This window comes from Scyliorhinus canicula, chromosome 10, assembly GCF_902713615.1.
Source record: "Scyliorhinus canicula chromosome 10, sScyCan1.1, whole genome shotgun sequence".
In the NCBI taxonomy this organism is placed as follows: Eukaryota; Metazoa; Chordata; class Chondrichthyes; order Carcharhiniformes; family Scyliorhinidae; genus Scyliorhinus; species Scyliorhinus canicula.
This window is the reverse complement of record NC_052155.1, coordinates 5,523,733-5,543,807: the sequence shown is the minus strand read 5'-3', so window position 1 is coordinate 5,543,807 and position 20,075 is coordinate 5,523,733. Positions and strand designations below refer to the sequence as shown.

At 48.5% G+C, this 20,075-nt stretch overlaps 1 protein-coding gene across 5 annotated transcripts in view; it reads left to right on the top strand.

Moving 5' to 3' along the window:
• osbpl1a (oxysterol binding protein-like 1A) overlaps positions 1 to 20,075 on the top strand; it is a 242,783-nt gene that overhangs the window by 151,042 nt on the left and 71,666 nt on the right. For all 5 annotated transcript variants that reach the window (XM_038808561.1, XM_038808559.1, XM_038808562.1 and 2 more), the window contains one exon: positions 12,361 to 12,520. In XM_038808561.1, coding sequence (XP_038664489.1) covers positions 12,361 to 12,520 — 160 coding nt within the window. The remainder of the gene's footprint in view (positions 1 to 12,360; positions 12,521 to 20,075) is intronic.

The following is a 20,075-nucleotide window of genomic DNA, read 5'->3' as shown; positions in this document are numbered from 1 at the left end:
CCACCGTGCTGTCCTGGCCTTTTCCTTTTTAAATACCTTCAGAAACTCTTACTAAAATGGTGAGACAGGGTGAAGTGTTCTACCAGCAGCACAAGACAAATCTGCTAGATGTTCAGAATGGGAACTGGAGTAAGCTGCCAAGAGCCACCAGCAACATCGTTCTTCTCCCTATGGTAGATTAATTTGCCTTGTGCTGTACAGCCGCCCCCCCCCCCCCCCCCCGGGCCACACCTCAGCACACCACAAACATGGAATTCAGAGATCCCTCGCTCCTCGAGATCCTACTGTATCTCCCTTGTCCTCCTTAACTCGCGGTGTACAAGTTGCGTTCTCCCCATCAGACTAAAATCTCTATTATCCTCCCTCAACTAAAGTAAAATTGGAGATGGTGTGCCTGTTGATGCCAAAGCAGCATTGAGACAGACCAGGCACCATTCTCACTGTGAACAAACATCCCTTTGCCCCACCAGTCCTGTTTCTAGGTTTTTCTGGGGGGTGGTGGGGATTAGAAGGGATTAAGGAATGAGAGCACGAATGGAACAGTTACTGTGGACGATTGAAAATGGACGGCCTGTGTTGGAAGTGGAGGCAAGCTCACAAACTGGATTTAAACCGGTCTCAGCCATGGCGAGGAAAGGTGATCAATGGAAAGTTGGACCCCTCCCTCCCCCTAAAGGAAGGTCCTCTGCATTGCACAAGCCTTAATGGTTGCTCTGTGACCTTTTATAATGTAAGTATGACACATTTCCAAGAGGTAATACACGCTGAGCCATTATCCTGACGTGGAATTTGTGCTAAATAATGCATCACCACTTAAACTAAAATAGCAGCGTAGAGAATGAAGAAGCAGATCAGGTGAAGCGCATCAACCATCCATTATATAGAATCAATTACTTTCCTGAACTGTAAGGTGAACTTGGAATGACAGAATGTTGGGGTTTAACCCCCATCGCCTCTTTGCCATACCTCCAGCAGTCCGAAGATCGGGATCATATCCGCCTCGAATCAAATGCACCAGCAAACTAGACAAGATTCAAGTAACACTTTTTAATTTGAGAATCAAAGGCCCTTGATCTTTATTTGTTGTATTGGTTAAGAATGGATAAACGAATCCAGAGTGATTATTTGCAGATGCTCGACCCCCCTCTCCTGGGTTTAGTGGTTCCTATGGGTGTTCCCTTAGGGTTCGACGTTGAAATCCATTTGACATGACAACCCATTTGCTCAGTTGATCCAGATCTTTTCACACGTTTTTCCACAGAAAATGTCACGTATTGCAGTTCCAATTCGCTTCCCGCACCTCGTGATGCTCTAAGATAGACTTTTGTCTGTTTCCATAGCCAGTAATTCACGGAACAGGTCAATAGACTGTCGGCAGGAGTTTATAGATGGAGGGGCGCCACTCCACATCAAACATGGTTGACCCGGAGTCTATCCCGCTCTTACCGCCATTGGCGTGTTTGAAAGGATTTTACGGGTTGACACGCAACCAATTTGGCCGGGTTATGAACACACTTTCCTTGGCCGTCAAGTCCTGGGGTGGGACTGGAACACAGCTTCTGGCCATCATCTGCCAATTTGGTAAGATTGGAAGTAGCATTGCCAAAAGCATTTTTTGAACATTGTGATTAGAGAGCCAATTGAATGGGCCGAGTATCCAGCAATCCCTTGGGTAGAGAGTTACAACGATTCATAAACGTCTGAGTGAAGACATCTCTCTTCACCTCGGTCCTAAATGTGCAACACTTAAGACTGTGAACCTTCGGTCTAGACTCTGCAGCCAGGGAAAGCAGCATTTACTCTGTCAAGCCCTCAAAGAATTTAATGTTTTAATATGATCATGCCTCTTTCTTCTGAGCCCCACACAATATAGATCTATAGCCAATCTACATTCAACTCAATGCCTCCTCATGGGCCAATCTTCTCGTGCCGACTTTGCCAAATGGAGCTCTGCTGTATTTGTCACACTGTGCTCTGTAAACCACATCCCCAAGTCTGCTTGCTGTAGTCTGCTGCCGAAACATTCGACCAGGTTTTTGTTAACTGTAGGCGCAATTATTCCAGTTGTGTTCTGGCCGATCTTCCATCCTCCACCTTAATCAATGAGGGGCTGGTTTAGCAGAATGGGCTAAACAGCTGGTTTGTAAAGCAAACCAAGGCCAGCAGCGCGGGTTCAATTCCCGTACCAGCCTCCCTGAACAGGCGGTGGAATGTGGCAACTACGGGCTTTTCACAGTAACTTCATTGAAGCCGACTTGTGACAATAAGCGATTTTCATTTTTCATTTTCAACTTATCCAAAACTCTCCTGCCTGAATAAGTCTTGCAGTAAATCACGTGTCGGCCCTGGGCTTTGCTGGCTCTCAGTCTGGCAATGTTGCTGTTTTAAAATTCTCATCCTTGTTGTCAAATCCTTCCATGGCCTCACCCCTCCCTATCTCTGTAATCTCCTCCAGCCCCACAATCCTCCATGATACCTGCGCTCTTCCATTCTCACCTTTCGTGCAGCCTTGATTTTAATCACTGTGCCTTCAGTTTCCTGGGCCTTAAGCTCTGGAAGTCTTTCGTTAAACCTCTCCGCCTTTACACAAGTTTTTGCCTCTGTTGTGATGAACTTCGACAGACTAACCGCAGGAGACTCGGGTACGGGTCAAGATTGATTATTCCAGATTCAAGCATGCAGGGAGAGCACTATCTCCGAGAGACCCCTGAAACAGCGTTCCCCTCTAATACAGCACTCTACCAAGTCACAGATTTCCTCTACGTTCATACACGTTTGTCACATACACAGAACATTGTTTAAATTCCGATCTTCCCTACACACAGGTTTCAATACATTAAACCTTTCACCCAGAGCAGGGTTTGTTCACTTCCCCTAGTTTGGGACTATCTGTCTTTTCCTATCCTCCCAAAGGGCTGTAATTAATTTGCTCTGACTCCATTTCTGTCCTTCTAACAGTAAACAATCAAGGCCTTGCTGGAGGGTTGTGCCCATTCAGACCCTTGGGGTAAGTAAGGTTCACCCCCGGTGTGTGTACAGTTCACTGGCTGTGTTTGCATTTGACGAGACTGTGCTCCGACTCTAAGTCAGAGATGATTTTGGCTAAATATATTGGGCTGGATTTTCCGATTCTGGGGCTATGTCTCCATGCCGACGCCAGAGAAACTGCTGCAAAAGGGCCACTGATTTCTCTGTTTTGCTGGGGGCTAGCCGACGGCAGTGTAGAGCACCTGGCGCTAGCTGCCGATACGTCCCGGAGAATTGCCGGGTCTGTGGCCGCGCTTGCGCATGGTGGCAGCCTGAAGCGGCTGCGCCGTGCCTCATGGCGGAGGCCGCTCACGGACCCGGCCCCTTCGGCCGGCTCGCCCCCCCCCCCCCCCCCAACACTCCACAGCGCCCCAAACCCCGAATAATGTCCCACCCTTGCCCACGGATCGGCACTGCGCTGCCACTGGACTGAGTCTGCATCCTCCACGCCAAGTTCCCGACAGATGAGACCACACGTGCCCCATGCCGTCGGGAACTTGGCCAGTCGGTGGGGGGCATCAGGCGGTGGGCCTCAGACAATGTTCTGAGGCCGTTGATACGGCGCGCGGTGTACTCAGAGAGTACGGCGCTTTGGAAGGGCGGAGCATCGCAAAAGCAGCGCCGCCCTCCCCCGATTTGATCGGAAACTTGAATTCTCCAGCCGGTCGCTGAATGCGATTTCACCGTTGGCGGCCGGAGAATCCAGCCCACTATTTTCCCCTAACACCACCTTAAGGTGCTCCTTAAAACCTGCCTCTGGGACCTATCATTTGGTCATCAGTCCTAATATCTCTTTGAAAGTCTTGATGTCAGATTATGGTGGATAATTCTCGTATGTAAAGTACTTTGGGACAATTTACTATGTCAAAGGAGAAATGTAGATTGGAAATTGTTGTTGGTAGAATTTCCTCCTTGAGCTGGTGGCTGCAGCATCTGCCCAATGTACAACGTTTCTCATGGCGTGATGATGTATGATCCAGATCTCAGCTTTGTTGTTCCTGCTCATCATTGTACTTTATGGCCATATAATTTCTCGCAACAAAGACAAGTACAGCACAGGAACAGGCCCTTCGGCCCTCCAAGCCTGCGCCAACCATGCTGTCCGTCTAACCTAAAACCTTCTACACTTCCGGGGTCCGTATCCCTCTATTCCCATCCTCTTCATGTATTTGTCAAGATGCCCCTGAAACGTCACTATTCTCTTTTAGTCCTCATCGCTATCCGCAATTCCACCAACCTTTGTGTTGTCCGCAAACTTGCTAATCAGACCAGTTACATTTTCCTCCAAATCATTTATATATATATATACTACGAACAGCAAAGGTCCCAGCACTGATCCCTGCAAATTGCCAAATATCTGACTCATGAGATAGGTTAAAATTAATGTTTAAAACTTACTGTGGATTGCATTCAAAATATTGTGCTAAGAATTACGCTGAAAACCAGTTTAAGATTGTCAGTCAGGCTCGAACCTGTGCGCGCTAGAAGCCACATATGTTTACACACACAGGGCCTTATCCTTTGCAGACAGATGGAGCATGTTTACACATTGCACCTTTCTCAACTAGACAAAACTTGGGGGACCGCTGTTCTCTGATTCATTCCCTCGGGCAATGCCTTGACCGATCCGAGTCAACCGGCCCAGTTTGAATATAAACAAAGCTGGGCAGCGAACTGCTCCGCGCTGTATTGTCCATGGCAACACCTCCACCAATTAGAGTCCACTTTGCCAACCAATCAGCACCCTCTTCTCATTGTTGTTCCCTGGTTACAGTTTATTAATTTCTTTCCAGCTGTCCTGAGAGCAAGTCAAAATGGCTTTGATAGCATGTCTCTTTTTTTCAATAATACTCAAGTTCTGTACTACTAAACCACGATTCATAAAACCGTACATCTGATAAAACAGAACAAGTAGGAGAACCAACAAACTGGATTGAAATATTCTCTAAAAGTATTCTTTCAACTGACAATTTGTTTTATTGCTAACTTGAAAAAATAGTGCTAAATTCTCATGTAATCAACACACAAAGTCTTAAAAAATTCACAAAGACATCTTTAATCGTTTAATGTTAGAAATTACTGCAAGTAGCTTTCACTGCCGATCTGTCATTCATTTTCTCTCACTTGGCTTTTGTGCATTCAGTCACTCGCACACTCTTGCTTGCTCGCAATCTCGCTCGCTCTGCCGATTATTTTCTCCCAGCTCCTGTCAGCACATTCTGGAGGCGCAGGAGGGCGAGTTGCATCCTGCTCCTGTATACTGCAATACCTGAATACCTGAATTGCATGATGACAACTTCAAGTTGCCTGGATTCCGGCTCCTGTTGATGTTTCCTGTTCAAATTGGTCGCAGTTGAAGTTTTCAGTCTGTACCTTGAGGTAGGTCGTGGCCACATTGACAACCCGTGTTGGTCCAGTAGCCGAGAGATTGTGGTAAACACCACTAGTGATATATTGCATGTATTACGGCACTGCCCGTGTATTACAGGTACTACAGTAAATCCCTGCCTGTAGTCGGTGTATAAAAGTGTGTGCTCTTCTGCGCTGCTCCCATTCTGGTTCCAGCTGCAGCAGGCACAACATCTTGTGCAATAAAGCCTCGATTGTTTCACCATTCTCGTCTCGTGGTAATTGACGGGACATCAATTTATTGCACAAGATTTAAAAAGATGGACTTCCTAATCAAGCCTGATCGCCTGCAGCTGAGCCCTTACGCAGGCAACACCACGTCCACCTTCGACCACTGGCTAGCTTGCTTCGAAGGCTACCTCAGAGCAGCCTCTGAAGAACTCTCGGACCCACAGAAGCTCCATGTCCTCTACTCGTGGGTAAGCCCTGAAATTTTTCCCCTCATCCGGGATGCGCCCACCTACTCCGAAGCGATGACGCTACTAAAGGGACATTACGTTAAGCCGGTGAATCAAGTGTATGCCAGGCACTTCCTGGCCATGAGACGGCAACTCCGGGGGAGACTCTGGATGATTTCTTGCGGGCCCTACAGATTCTCGGTAGGAACTGTGACTGCCAGGCAGTTTCGGCAGTCCAACGTACTGAACTATTAATCAGAGATGCTTACATCACGGGTATGAAGTCTACGTACGTTCGCCAGCAACTATTGGAACGGGGTATGCTCGATCTTGCAGAGACTAGGCAGCTTGCTAATTCACCACAAGTGGCCTCCCGTAATCTGGAGGCCTACACCCCCGACCACGCGGCACCCTCGTGGGCATCGTGGGCCCCACCAGCTGCCGACTCGAGCTCACCACAAGCCTGCGCCACGCGGCAGCCAGCCAACTCCGGGGGGCCCCAAGTGTTATTTTTGTGGCCAGAGCAGACAAACCATGCAGCGCTGCCTGGCACACAGTGTGATCTGCAACGGGTGCGGGAAGACGGGCCACTTTGCTTCCATTTGCCAGGCCTGGTCGGTCGCCGCTGTTTCCAGGCCCGGCATTGCTACACCCCCCATGTGTAATCCAGGGGCGCCGCCATCTTCTCTACTGCAAGCCACGTGCGCCCGTGGGTGCCACCATCTTTGCCACCCAACATGTGCGCCCCGCGGGCGCCGCCATCTTCGCCGCCATTTTGGACCGCGCTACAGGAACCCTGCTCGTCTGGCCGTTCATCACCTACTGATACCTCCGCCATCGCTGATCAGCCCGCGACCTCCCACCATCTTCCGCAGCTCGCCTCCATCGCCCTGGATCAGTCTCTGCCCCGCAACCTCATGACCGCTATGACGACGGTGAAGATCAAGGGCATGAGACAACCTGCCTCTTTGACTCCGGGAGCACAGAGAGTTTCATCCACCCTGCTACGGTAAGGCGCTGCTTCCTCCCGGTGCTCCCCGTCACCCAGAAAATCTCCCTGGCCTCCGGATCTCATTCCGTGGAAATCCGGGGGTACTGTGTCGTGACTCTCACTGTTCAGGGCGTAGAGTTCAGCAACTTCAGGCTCTATGTCCTCCCCCCACCTTTGCACTGCCCTGTTGCTAGGCTTGGATTTTCAATGCCATCTCCAAAGACTTACTTTGAAATTCGGCGGACCCCTGCCCCCCTCACCGTCTGCGGCCTCACGACCCTTAAGGTCGATCCATCTTCACTGTTTGCGAACCTCACCCCGGACTGCAAACCCGTCGCCACTAGGAGCAGACGGTACAGTGCCCAGGACAGGACCTTCATCAGGTCGGAGGTCCAACGGCTTCTGCAGGAGGGGATCATTGAGGCCAGCAACAGCCCCTGGAGAGCTCAAGTAGCGGTAGTGAAGATTGGGGAGAAGCACAGGATGGTCATTGACTACAGCCAGACCATCAACCGGTACACGCAGCTCGACACGTACCCCCTCCCATGCATATCTGACATGGTCAATCAGATTGCGCAGTTTCGAGTCTTCGCCACAGTTGACTTGAAGTCTGCTTACCACCAGCTCCCCATCCACCCAGAGAACAACCAATACACTGCGTCCGAAGCAGATGGCCACCTCTATCACTTCCTCAGAGTTCCCTTCGGTGTCACCAATGGGGTCTCAGTTTTCCAGCGAGAGATGGACCAGTACGGGCTGCGGGCCGCCTTCCCGTACCTAAATAACGTCACCATCTGCGGCCACAATCAGCAGGACCATGACGCAAACCTCCAAAAATTCCTCCATACCGCCAAACTCCTTAACCTCACTTACAGTAAGGAGAAATCCGTTTTCCGCACCAACCGCTTAGCAATCCTAGGCCACATAGTGGAAAATGGAGTCCGAGGGCCCGACCCTGACCGCATGCGCCCCCTCCTGGAACTCCCTCTCCCCCACTACCCCAAGGCCCTGAAACGATGCCTGGAGTTTTTCTCATATTACGCCCAGTGGGTCCCGAATTATGCAGACAAGGCCCCGCCCACTCATCAAGTCCACAGTTTTCCCCCTGGAGGCTGAGGCCCGCCAGGCCTTCAACCACATCAAGGCCGACATCGCCAAGGCCACGATGCACGCAGTCGACGAGACCCTCCCCTTCCAGGTGGAAAGTGATGCATCAGACGTAGCTCTGGCCGCCACCCTCAACCAGGCGGGCAGGCCCGTGGCTTTCTTTTCCCACACCCTCCATGCCTCCGAAATTCGGCACTCCTCTGTCGAAAAGGAGGCCCAAGCCATTGTGGAAGCTGTGCGGCATTGGAGGCATTACCTGGCCTGCAGGAGATTCACTCTCCTCACTGACCAACGGTCGGTCGCCTTCATGTTTAACAATATGCAGCGGGGCAAGATCAAAAATGACAAGATCTTGCGGTGGAGGATCGAGCTCTCCACCTATAACTATAAGATCTTGTATCGACCCGGGAAGCTCAATGAGCCCCCCGATGCCCTATCCCGCGGTACATGTGCCAGCGCACAAGTAGACCGACTCCGGGCTCTCCTCTATGACCTCTGCCACCCGGGGGTCACCCGGTTCTTCCGTTTTGTCAAGGCCCGCAACCTGCCCTACTCCACTGAGGAGGTCAGGACCGTAACCAGAGACTGCCAAGTCTGCGCAGAGTGCAAGCCGCACTTCTACTGGCCAGATAGAGCACACCTGGTGAAGGCCTCCCACCCCTTTGAGCCCTCAGCATGGACTTCAAAGGGCCCCTCCCCTCCACCGACCGCAATGTGTACTTCCTCAACGTGATTGATGAGTACTCCCGGTTCCCCTTCGCCATCCCATTCCCTGACATGACTACTGCCACAGTCATTAAAGCCCTGCACAGCATCTTCACTCTGTTCGGTTTCCCCACCTACATCCACAGTGATCGGGGATCCCCTTTCAGGAGTAATGCACTGCATCAGTTCCTACTCAGCAAGGGCATCGCCTCGAGCAGGATGACCAGCTACAACCCCTGGGGAAATGGGCAGGTGGAGAGGGAGAACAGGACGGTCTGGAAGGCCGTCCTGCTGGCCCTTCGGTCTAGAAATCTCCCGGTCTCCCACTGGCAGGAGGTCCTCCCCGACGCGCTCCACTCCATCCGGTCGCTCCTGTGCATCACTACTAATGAGACCCCTCATGAACATGTGTCTGCCTTCCCTAGGAAGTCCACCTCTGGGGTCTCGCTCCCAACATGGCTGACAGTTCCTGAACCCGTCCTCCTCCGGAAGCATGTGCGGAGCCATAAATCGGATCCCTTGGTCGAGAAAGTCCACCTCCTCCATGCAAACCTGCAGTATGCCTACATGGCACACACCGACGTGCGCCAGGACACAGTCTCCCTCTGGGACCTGGCACCCACTGGGTCCTCACCCACGACCCCCGACCTGACACCGCTCCTCCCTCCCCCCGCTCCCGGAGTCGCAGGTGACCACGACGGCACCCTCATCACCACCAGAACTGAGGCGATTGCAGCGGAGGGTCAAAGCCCCCGACAGACTTAATCTGTAATGTTTTTGTCACCCCTGCCGGACTCTTTTTTTAAACAGAGGGTGAATGTGGTAAACACCACAAGTGATATATTGTATGTATTATGGCACTACCCGTGTATTACAGGTACTACGGTAAATCTCTGCCTGCTGGCTCCTCCCAGCAGGCGGTGTATAAAAGTGTGTGCTCTTCTGCGCTGCTCCCATTCTGGTTCCAGCTGCAGCAGGCACAACATCTTGTGCAATAAAGCCTCGATTGTTTCACCATTCTCGTCTCGTGGTAATTGACGGTACATCAGAGATATAGATCACTAAACTCGTAAACCACTGGGCCCTGAAGATCTCAATATAAAATCGCTCTGTGACAGGCATGGGTGAGCTGAAAAGCTTTATTACCCCATTAAGGGGTTGTCCCTTAGCGCGTGGTACGGTGGTGCAGCGGTTAGCAGCACCAGGGACCCAGGTCCGATTCTGACCTCTGGTGACAGTCTGTGTGGAGTTTGTACCTTCTCCCCGTGTGTGCGTGGGTTTCCTCCGGGTGCTCTGGTTTCCTCCCACAGTCCAAAGATGTGCAGGTTAGGTGGATTGGCCATGCTAAATTGCCCCTCAGTGCCCAAATTAGTTAGAGGAATAGGGTGAGGAGTGGGCCTAGGTAGGGTGCTCTTTCGGAGTGTCAGTCAGACTCGATGGGCTGAATGGCCTCCTTCTGCACTGTAGAAATTCTATGTCACAGGGCAACCAGCAGAACATTTGCACAGTAGCATTGATGTAAACATGGTAGGGTGATGCTGCGGACAGGAAAGAAAACAAGTATCACTTTCAGCGTAAATTATACCAAAAAGGCTGGAATAACTCTGAGCTTTCATGAAATCCCTACTGTGCAGCAGGAGGCCATTTGGCCCTTCATGTCTCCACCAACCCTCTGAAAGGGGTTCTATGCTATCCTTGTAACCCCGGTAATCCCACCTAATCTGCACATCCGGTTTCCTCCCACAGTCCAAAGATGTGCAGGTGAGGTGGATTGGCCATGATAAATTGCCCCTTAGTGTCCCAAAGATTAGATGGGGTTACTGGGCTAACGGGTAGGGTGGAGGCGTGGGCTTAAGTAGGGTGCTCTGTCCAAGGGTTGGTGCAGACTCGATGGGCCGAATGGCCTCCTTCTGCACTGTAAATTCTATGAGGAAACCCTCGCAGACCAGGGGAGGAAGTGCAAACTCCACACAGACAGTCACCCGAGGTCGGAATCAAACCCGGGTCCCTGGCGCCGTGAGGCAGCAGTGCTGACCACTCTGCCAACGTCCCGCCTGAAGAAGAGTCTTATGGGCTCGATACACTAACTCTCTCTCCTATCTCCACCGATGCTGCCAGAGTTTTCCCAGCATTTTCGGATTTATTTTCGATTTCAGCACCGGCAGTGATTAGCTGTCACGTTCAGCTTTTTGTGCAGTTTGAACCTGTGTTTGGACAGGTTTTTCGGTGTTATTTTGGGGGGGTGTTCCACTTGGGGTGTGAAGCTGGTGAACACTGACATTGTGGTCAGTGTTAATGAACCAGGCGGCTCTGGGACCCAGTTGAATACACGTTTACTGCTGGCCGCTATTCTAACAGGCTGCTTTGAATCTATTTCTCAGATTAGTTTTCAATCACAAGATTAAAATAAATTTATATCCCTTGACCTATTTACCAATTAAACAGCAACAGCGAGGTACACAAAAAGGGTTTTATTGCCCGACGTCACCTTTGGATTTTAACCTTTTCGGAAAGCAGTGTCGTTTCTTTAATGTGTACCTAATTATTTTTCTTGCTTCCATTAAAATGCTTATTAAATGCCGCCTTTATTGCCTCACTTGCCTTGACCTACTGTTGAATAAACTCATTGGAGGCTTTCATTGCAAAGCCAGCACAGCTGAAGCAGGTTGGCAATAGATTCCTTTGATGTCAACCACGTCACTTAAAATTCACAAGGAAGAGTGCGTTTTATATTCTGCAGTAAATGTCTGACTTTAAGGACCTTGTACTGTGATGAAAGTCATGATTGAAAACTGACTGTGTTCTTCCGGCACGTTGGCACAGTGGTTAGCACTGCTGCCTCACAGCTCCAGGGTCCCAGGTTCTCCCCGTGTCTGCGTGGGTTTCCTCCGGGTGCTCCGGTTTCCTCCCACAGCCCAAAGATGTGCAGGTTAGGTGGATTGGCCGTGCTAAATTGTCCCTTACTGTCCAAAGGGGTTGGGTGGGTTTGCCGGGTTGCGGGTATGGGGCAGAGGTGTGGGATTGGGTGGCGTGCTCTTTCCAAGGGCTGGTGCAGCCCTGATGGGCCGAATGGCCTCCTTTTGCACTGTAAGTCTCCCCATGTCGGCGTGGGTTTCCTCCGGGTGCTCCGGTTTCCTCCCACAGTCCAAAGATGTGCAGGTTGGGTGGATTGGCCGTGCTAAATTGCCCCTTAGTGTCCAGAAGGTTAGGTTCAGTTATGGGGATAGGGTGGAGGCGTGGGCTTAAGTAGGGTGTTCTTTCCAAGGGCCGGTGCAGATTCGATGAGCCTTCTGCACTGTAAATTCTATGTAAATTCTATGGTTCTATGTAAATTTTATGATTCTAAGCTTAAAACGTATTCGACAAATATTGGGTCCTTTTTTATGCTGATCACATGGACTTTTATTTCCCCAAAATACATTGACGAATAGGTTTTAAAACCACATATGTGTTACACGCAACGTCAAGAGAAGGCGAAGAATGGAATATTTTGTTCATTATGGTTTAGCTGCATCTGAATGAATTTTCAGCACTGGTTTTTGAGAATGCCAGTATGCAAATGAGGTTCATTGTGTATCTGGACCGTCCCCAGATGTAAGCAATACTGTGGAAGGTCAGGTTTCCGATCTCGGTACGGGGGGGGGGTGAATGATATCAGCTGTTACGCGACTTTTCAAAGCAAGATCGTGCAACTGCATTGACGTGGCTTTTTTCTGAATGCAGATTCTGACTCTGTGGACTCTCTGAGTGGGTTTGAAACTGTCACCAGCCAGTCGACCGAGGACGAACCTTTGAACTGTAGCAATACCGAGAGATCAACTATGTCAGAGCAGCAAAAGCACAGCGGCGGACCGTCACAAGCCAATGGCATCACAAAGTACAGGTGAGTCAGTAAGCCAAACACTGTGGAACGCAGCCTGTTAGATATTATCATCATTGTACCTCGGGCTCCTAATCAAACAACATGTGGGGGCCGGGCAGATCATCTGAATAAAAGTGCGAAAGTTGGACTTAATATTCTGTTTCATGGAAGATGAGAAGGTTGGAAGCAAAGGAGTTGGTTTCTCTGTTACATTTCCAGCTTTTAAAAGTACTCAGCGCAACCTTTATAAGACATGGAAAACATATTATTAAAATGCCCTTTGCTGAGCTGTCAAGGAAGAGAATTTAGTCTGTCTAGAATTGTTATTAAACTTGTGAAATGTTTGATATCAAGGTTACAGAGGTGGAAAATGATCTTTATTTTAGTCTGAACATGCAGTTTTAATTTCTCCTTTTTATATATATTTAAATTTGAAATTAAAATCGCTTATTGTCACAAGTAGGCTTCAAATGAAGTCAAATGTGAAAAGCCCCTAGTCACCACATTCCGGCGCCTGTTCGGGGAGGCTGGTACGGGAATCGAACCGTGCTGCTGGCCTGCCTTGGTCTGCTTTCAAAGCCAGCGCTTTAGCCCAGTGAGCTAAACCAGCCCCTCGATTTGGAATCATTTAATCTGCTTCATGATAGGGATATTTGATAGTTGCCAAGAAGGCAGGTTGAGTTGAGAATATTTTGGCAAAACTGCTAAGGGGGGAGAAAAAATGTTTAATCGCAGTAGTAGTAATAATAATAATAATAATCGCTTATTGTCACAAGTAGGCTTCAATGAAGTTACTGTGAAAATCCCCTTGAACCCGCGCTGCTGGCCTTGTTCTGCATTACAAGCCAGCTGTTTAGCCCACTGTGCTGAACCAGCCCCTTGGACTGCAGGTGTGGAAATGTACAGAACATGTTTTTATCTTGTTTTTATTTTTATTTTCCTTTTTAACCTTGTTGCACGTTTGAATGACTAATTTGATCGCAAGGCCTAAATTTTAATGAACTGTAAGAGATACTTTGATCTCTGGTGTCACCAATGGTTTCCATTCTGTTGGTGATCTGATTACCTCGTAGTTGCTAGGGTACTGTGTTATTTTTAATTACAGTGTGTAGGTATTTAATTATGAGAACTAGAATTTATAATATTTGGACTGTATGTAGCAAATGCTAAACAGTAAACTATTAAGCTAAGGTACTCCTGTCTTGCTGTACATTATTTTGAACAAGTGGCATTATTTGTACGGTTTGATTGCAAGACAGCACAGTGCTTAGCACTGCTGCCCCACGGCGCTGAGGACCCGGGTTTGATCCCGGCCCCGGGTCACTGTCCGTGTGGAGTTTCCACGTTCTCCCCAATGTCTGTGTGGGTCTCACCCCCACAACCCACAAGATGTGCAGGAAAGGTGGATTGGCCATGCTAAATTGCCCCTTAATTGGAAAAAATGTTTTAAAAATTAAAATGATTTCGAAACGGCAGTCTAACTGATTCAAGTCCATTTCTGATTTGGAGGTATGGATTGGAAAGTATTCTGATCGCATACCGTCTCAAGCAGGGTTCATATGCAATACAAACACATAACGTTAATGAGATTAGACTATTGGCAGCTTATTTATTGATGAATTTGCATGTCGAACAATGTGTGGGTTGTCACCACTAGAATGGAACATGGAATGTTTCCAATTCTCATGCCTAATTTCAGCATTGAGTGCTGATGGGTTACGGCTATTGTGCAGGCATCCATAATTAAACTCTTTGTTCTTTCCCCAATGTACTCCCCAAGAACAAGGGCGCCATGATGTCAATTTCTCCACCACTTTCACTGGCTGCTAAGTAAACTTGTCAATTTCTGTTAAATTATGGGGCAATTCCTATTGTGGCAGCACATTTGTGACTCATGTCAAGTAGATTCCCTGAGCTTAGCTGAAACTAAAGGTCTTCAACCCAATTGGGTGGGCAGACCCTAACACCAGATGCAAAGGGAGAAGGATTGTGGGTTAACTCCACAGCCTCCTAATCTCAAATCCTCATTCTTTTCTTCCCAATCCCTCCATGTTCTTTTTTAATGATAAATTTAGAGTACCCAATTATTTTTTCCAATTAAGGGGCAATTTAGCATGGCCAATCCACCTATCCTGCACATCTTTGGGTTGTGGCGGTGAAGCCCACGCAGACACGGGGAGAATGTGCAAACTCCACACGGACAGTGACCCAGGGCCGGGATTCGAATCCAGGTCCTCAGCAATGCTAACCACTATGTCACCGTGCTGCCCTCCCTTCATGTTCTTAACTCTGCCCATCACCTTCTCCAGTCCTTCAAACCTCTGAGATATCTGCGGCAGTGCCTGAGTCCTGAACTCTGGAGTTCTCTCCCCAAGCCTCTCAGTTTCTCTACCTACCCTCCTGAACAGTAAGAAGTCTGACAACACCAGGTTAAAGTCCAACAGGTTTGTTTCAAACACGAGCTTTCAGAGCACTGCTCCTTCCTCAGGTGAACGGAGAGGTACGTTCCAGAAACATTTATATAGACAAAGTCAGGGATGCCAGACAATGCTTGGAATGCGGGTAATCAAATCTTTACAGATCCAGAGATAGGGGTAATCCCAGGTTAAAGAGGTGTGAATTGTCTCAAGCCAGGACAGTTGGTAGGATTTTGCAAGCCCAGGCCAGATGGTAGGGGGTGAATGTAATGCGACATGAATCCCAGGTCCCGGTTGAGGCCGCACTCATGTGCGCGGAACTTGGCTATAAGTTTCTGCTCGGCGATTCTGCGTTGTCGTGCGTCCTGAAGGCCGCCTTGGAGAACGCTTACCCGGAGATCAGAGGCTGAATGCCCTTGACTGCTGAAGTCACATCATACCCTCCTGAAAGCCTTTGTCTCTAGCCAGATGTTTGCTCACTCTGTTTCTTGATGCCAAATTCTGCTTGATGATACTCCTGCAAAGTGTTTTGGGCAATTTACTACCAAGGTGCCATAGAAATGCAAGTTGTTGTTGTTGGAGCAACGGGGTATTGCCTTTTTTTTAAAAATCAATTTGTTACAATAGAATAATGGCAAATATCAGCAAAACCATTTTGCACATTTGATGAGGTAGCATTGTAGTTTTCAAGAAAAATAAATAAAGTTCATTGCTACAGATGAGCAGGCAAAATTAAATGTGAATGTTTTACCATTGAAATGCCCCGAAGCTTAGTCATTGGGAAGGAATGAAGCAACCACAGATATCATTATAAATATAGGTTTGGGGAAAAGATGTCGCAGGGTGCAAGAGTTAATACCGAGAGTGTTCAATGGGCACGATGGCAGATTGGCTAGAGACGGCGTCACATGGTGAGGATGGGAATGGAGAGAGAGCGCAGAAATGTAGGGTGGGTCAGGATTTGGAGAGTGAAGCTGTGAGCTGGGTCACGAGGCTGACGGAGATTGCAGTGATGAAGTGGAGTCAGGCCACAGAGGGATTTGCAAAAACAGATGAGGATTATGTCATGTGTTTGCTCCAGGCGGCAGAAAACTGGTCAGCAAGGACAGTGGGGGGGGGGGGGGGGGGGGGGGGGGGGTTTAGCATAGGACGGGATGGCAGAATTAGGGTAGATTTGGAGCTTGTGCAGGTTGGAACCTGGGACATAGTTGAGGAAGATGTTCCAAGTGTTTGAAACTGGGCATGAGGAAGAAGTGATTGAAGCTGGGCAGGGCTGAGATTAGGAAATGGCAGTGAGCAAACGAGGTAACTGGTTGTGCTCATCACAATGTCACGCACGGCACCAGAACTGTGCCCCATCGCATTTAGCTTGGGTATGCAGCCAGCAAGCTTATGATTGGAGCCAAAGAAGGTAGTTTTGGTGTTGATAGTTGCAGATTGTGACTGGTCCTGCATAGATTGTGGGGGGGCTGGTTGCAGACTCCAGGTATCCTTCGAGACATGCCAGCCAATGTTGAAAAATTTCTGCAGCGTTCTGAGTTTGCGGGCTGATGCGGAGGCATTCGGGCTTGATCCGGAACTCCATCTTCAAAAATCTAGCTTATTAAATTGATGAGCCATCAATTGGACGCGAGACGAGTTGCTGTACAATAGTTAGGCTTTAATAAGCTAGAACTTAGCCCTGCGGTCGACTACAATAAATGGACGACCGCCGGGCGTTCTGACTATTTATACCTCGGTATGGAGGCATGGTTAACTCAGCCTCGCGACCAATCGGAGAGCCGTCACATGACTAGTCTCAACCAATCGGTCGAGAGGCACATGACCGACCAGGGCCAATGGTAAGCCGGTGTTCTGCACCAATGGCAGACAGCTATGCAAATCATACCACCACAGACAGTTAGGCAGCACTGGGTACAAACCTCAGTTTGTCGGAAATCTGGCTTGAAACCACAATCGTGGGTCTCCTGCAAAGTGCGAGAAACAGCTGAGCTAACATTTCATGGTGAGAGATAATCGTAGCCAGCCTGATATTTTAGCCTTCCAGGCTGGAGGTTCCCCACAAATGTATGGATTTTGAGTCATCCTCAATACAAAATTGGCTGGGAGAGATCCTCATCTCAAACCACCTGTCCTCCATTTTGACTATTTTGCATGGCATGGGGGCCCTAGATATTTAGGAATTTCAGGATTTAGGATGAGGCTGTTTAGAATTTTAGGAATGATTAGGAAGAGGGCTGGATAGGGTAGATCCTGGAATTTACAGTGCAGAAGGAGGCCATTTGGCCCATCGAATCTGCACAGGTCCATGGAAAGATCACACTATCTAAGCCCACACCTCCACCCTATCCCCGTAACCCAGTAACCCCATCTAACCTTCCTGGATACTGAGGGCAATTTAGCACCACCTAATCCACCTAACCTGCACATCTTTGGACTGTGGGAGGAAACCGGAGGAAACCCACGCAGACACGGGGAGAACGTGCAGACTCTGCACAGACAGTGACCCAAGGCGGGAATCGAACCTGGGACCCTGGAGCTGTGAAGGAACTGTGCTAACTGCTATGCTACTGTACTGGGTAGACACAGAGAGATTGTTCCGGTGGTCAGGGAATCTAAAACATTGGGGGAGGGGTGCAGTCTCAGGATAAGATTATTTAGGACTGAGATGAGGAGAAATTATATCACCCAAAGGGTTCTGAATCTTTGGAATTCTGTACCTCAGAGGGTAGTGGATTTTCCATTGTTGCTTATGTTTAAGGCTGGACTAGACGGTGCTTTGGTCTCTCGGGAATTAAGGAATGTGGGGGGTGGTCAGGAAGATGGAGATGAAAATCAGGAACAGCCGTGGTCCTATAGACTGGTGGGGCAGGCCCAACAGGCCGGGTGGCCTACTCATATTTCTTGTGTTCCTAATTTGTTTTCTGATTCAGTCTTACACTGACAGGAAAACAAACAAACCACATTTGGTTCCCCCATGAACAAAGCACTGTTTGCGTACGTGGACAATCTTTCTTGTGGCAGTTTCAGAACAACAGAGTATATTTTTGAGGGAAAAAAGTTCAGCCTTTTATTTTCTCAGTCCGATAGTTGTGTCTCAGAAGTCTCGGAGTGAAATGACTGCCTTGGAGGTGCTCCGGGCTGTGATATAACAGCACGTATGTCTTCGTTACCTTGTTTAAAATGGAGGCAGTTACGGTGCGGACTTAAAATGGGGGACGAGAAATGGCCAGTCTCCAAGGATCGGCAGAATGTTTTTGATCAGGACTTCTCCATTTTGATTAAAATGCTAATTAATAATTGCGTAGCCACCAAATGGATTTTCTGAGATCTTGCTTCAATCGTTCCAGCAATTTTCTCTTACGATGTTATATTTTAACCTGCAGGAAAATATTTTGGACGTTGTGCTTTTGCTGGATGTAAGCGCACTCATGCTTTGATATTGAGTTTCATTTAACTTGAGACTTCTATTCAAAAGAGAAACACGCGCTTTAAAAAGAGCAGTTTCCACTCTCCAGCCTTCTTTTCATTCAACATAAGACATAGGAGACGAATTAGGCCACTCGGCCCATCGAGTCTGCTCCGCCATTCAATCATGGCTGAACAGGTCAGGTGAAAATTAGATGCCATGTTTGCTGCATTACAACAGTGGCTACAATTAAGGAATAAAGTCACTGGGTGTAAAACACTTCCAAGGTGTCCTGAGGCTGTGACAGGTGCTATATAAATGTAAGTCTTTTATATCCTCCACCCTGTCCTGTCCTGAAATGTTAGCCCAGATTAATTTATTAATTTGATTAAAGCAGTGTTGTGTACGGGCGACACGGTGGCACAGTGGTTAACACTGCTGTCTCACAGCGCCAGGGACCCGGGTTCAATTCTGGCCTTGGGTCACTGTCTGTGTGGAGTTTGCTTGCTCTCCCTGTGTCTGTGTGGGTTTCCTCCGGGTGCTCCGGTTTCTCCCCACAGTCCAAAGATGCGCTTCTTTGACAAAGAGTGATTGGACTCAAAACGTTAGCTCTTTTCTCTCCCTACGGATGCTGCCGGACTTGCAGAGATTTTCCAGCATTTTCTCTTTGTTTCAGATTCCAGCGTCTGCAGTAATTTGCTTTTATGCAGGTTAGGTGGATTGGCCACGATAAATTGCCCTTAGTGTCCAAGATGTTCCGGTTAGAGTTGGGGCTCCAGGGGTACAGGCCCAGGCTCTTTTGGAGGGTCGGTGCAGACTCGATGGGCCGAATGGACTCCTTCAGCACTGCAGGGATTCTGTGGAAATGCTGAAATCTAATAAGCCTTCAGGAGAGGACAACCTTCACCTGTGCAAAATAATATTTTACATCTGTGGCTGCTGTGTGAATGTGGAGGAAACCCAACTTTATGCTCTTGCAGAACAATGATGCGATTGAGCAGTCCCTGTTTACATACATAGATACATAGAAGCTAGGAGCAGGAGGAGGCCTTTTGGCCCTTCAAGCCTGCTCCGCCATTCATCACCATCATGGCTGATCATCCAACTCAATAGCCTAATCCTGCTTTCTCCCCATAGCCTTTGATCCCATTCTCCCCAAGTGCGATATCTAGCCTCCATTTGAATATATTCAAAGTTTTAGCATCAACTTCTTCCTGTGGTAATGAATTCCACAGGCTCACCACTCTTTGTGTGAAGAAATGTCTCCTTATTTCTGTCCGAAATGGTTTACCCTGAATCCTCAGACTGTGACCCCTTGTTCTGCAAATTCTTCATAAAGCAGAAGAGTACAGAGAGAGATTGAATGGGAAGACTTTGTCACGCAAAATACTAACCAGATAATCTGATGTGGAGATGCCGGCATTGGACTGGGGTGAGCACAGTAAGAAGTCTTACAGCACCAGGTTAAAGTCCAACAGGTTTGTTTCAAATCACTAGCTTTCATTCACCTGAGGAAGGAGCAGTGCTCCGAAAGCTAGTGATTTGAAACAAACCTATTGGACTTTAACCTGGTGTTGTAAGACTTCTTACAGATAATCTGATTCATTGGATCAAATATCTGCAGAACTCTGATTTTCCCAAGGATCTGTGTTTTCATCTTAAATTCTCACTCTCCTGTACATCTATGAACAGGTAGGTAGGTGCCTGTGTAACAGTACAGAGTGGCATAAACCTGTTCCCCCACAAAGAG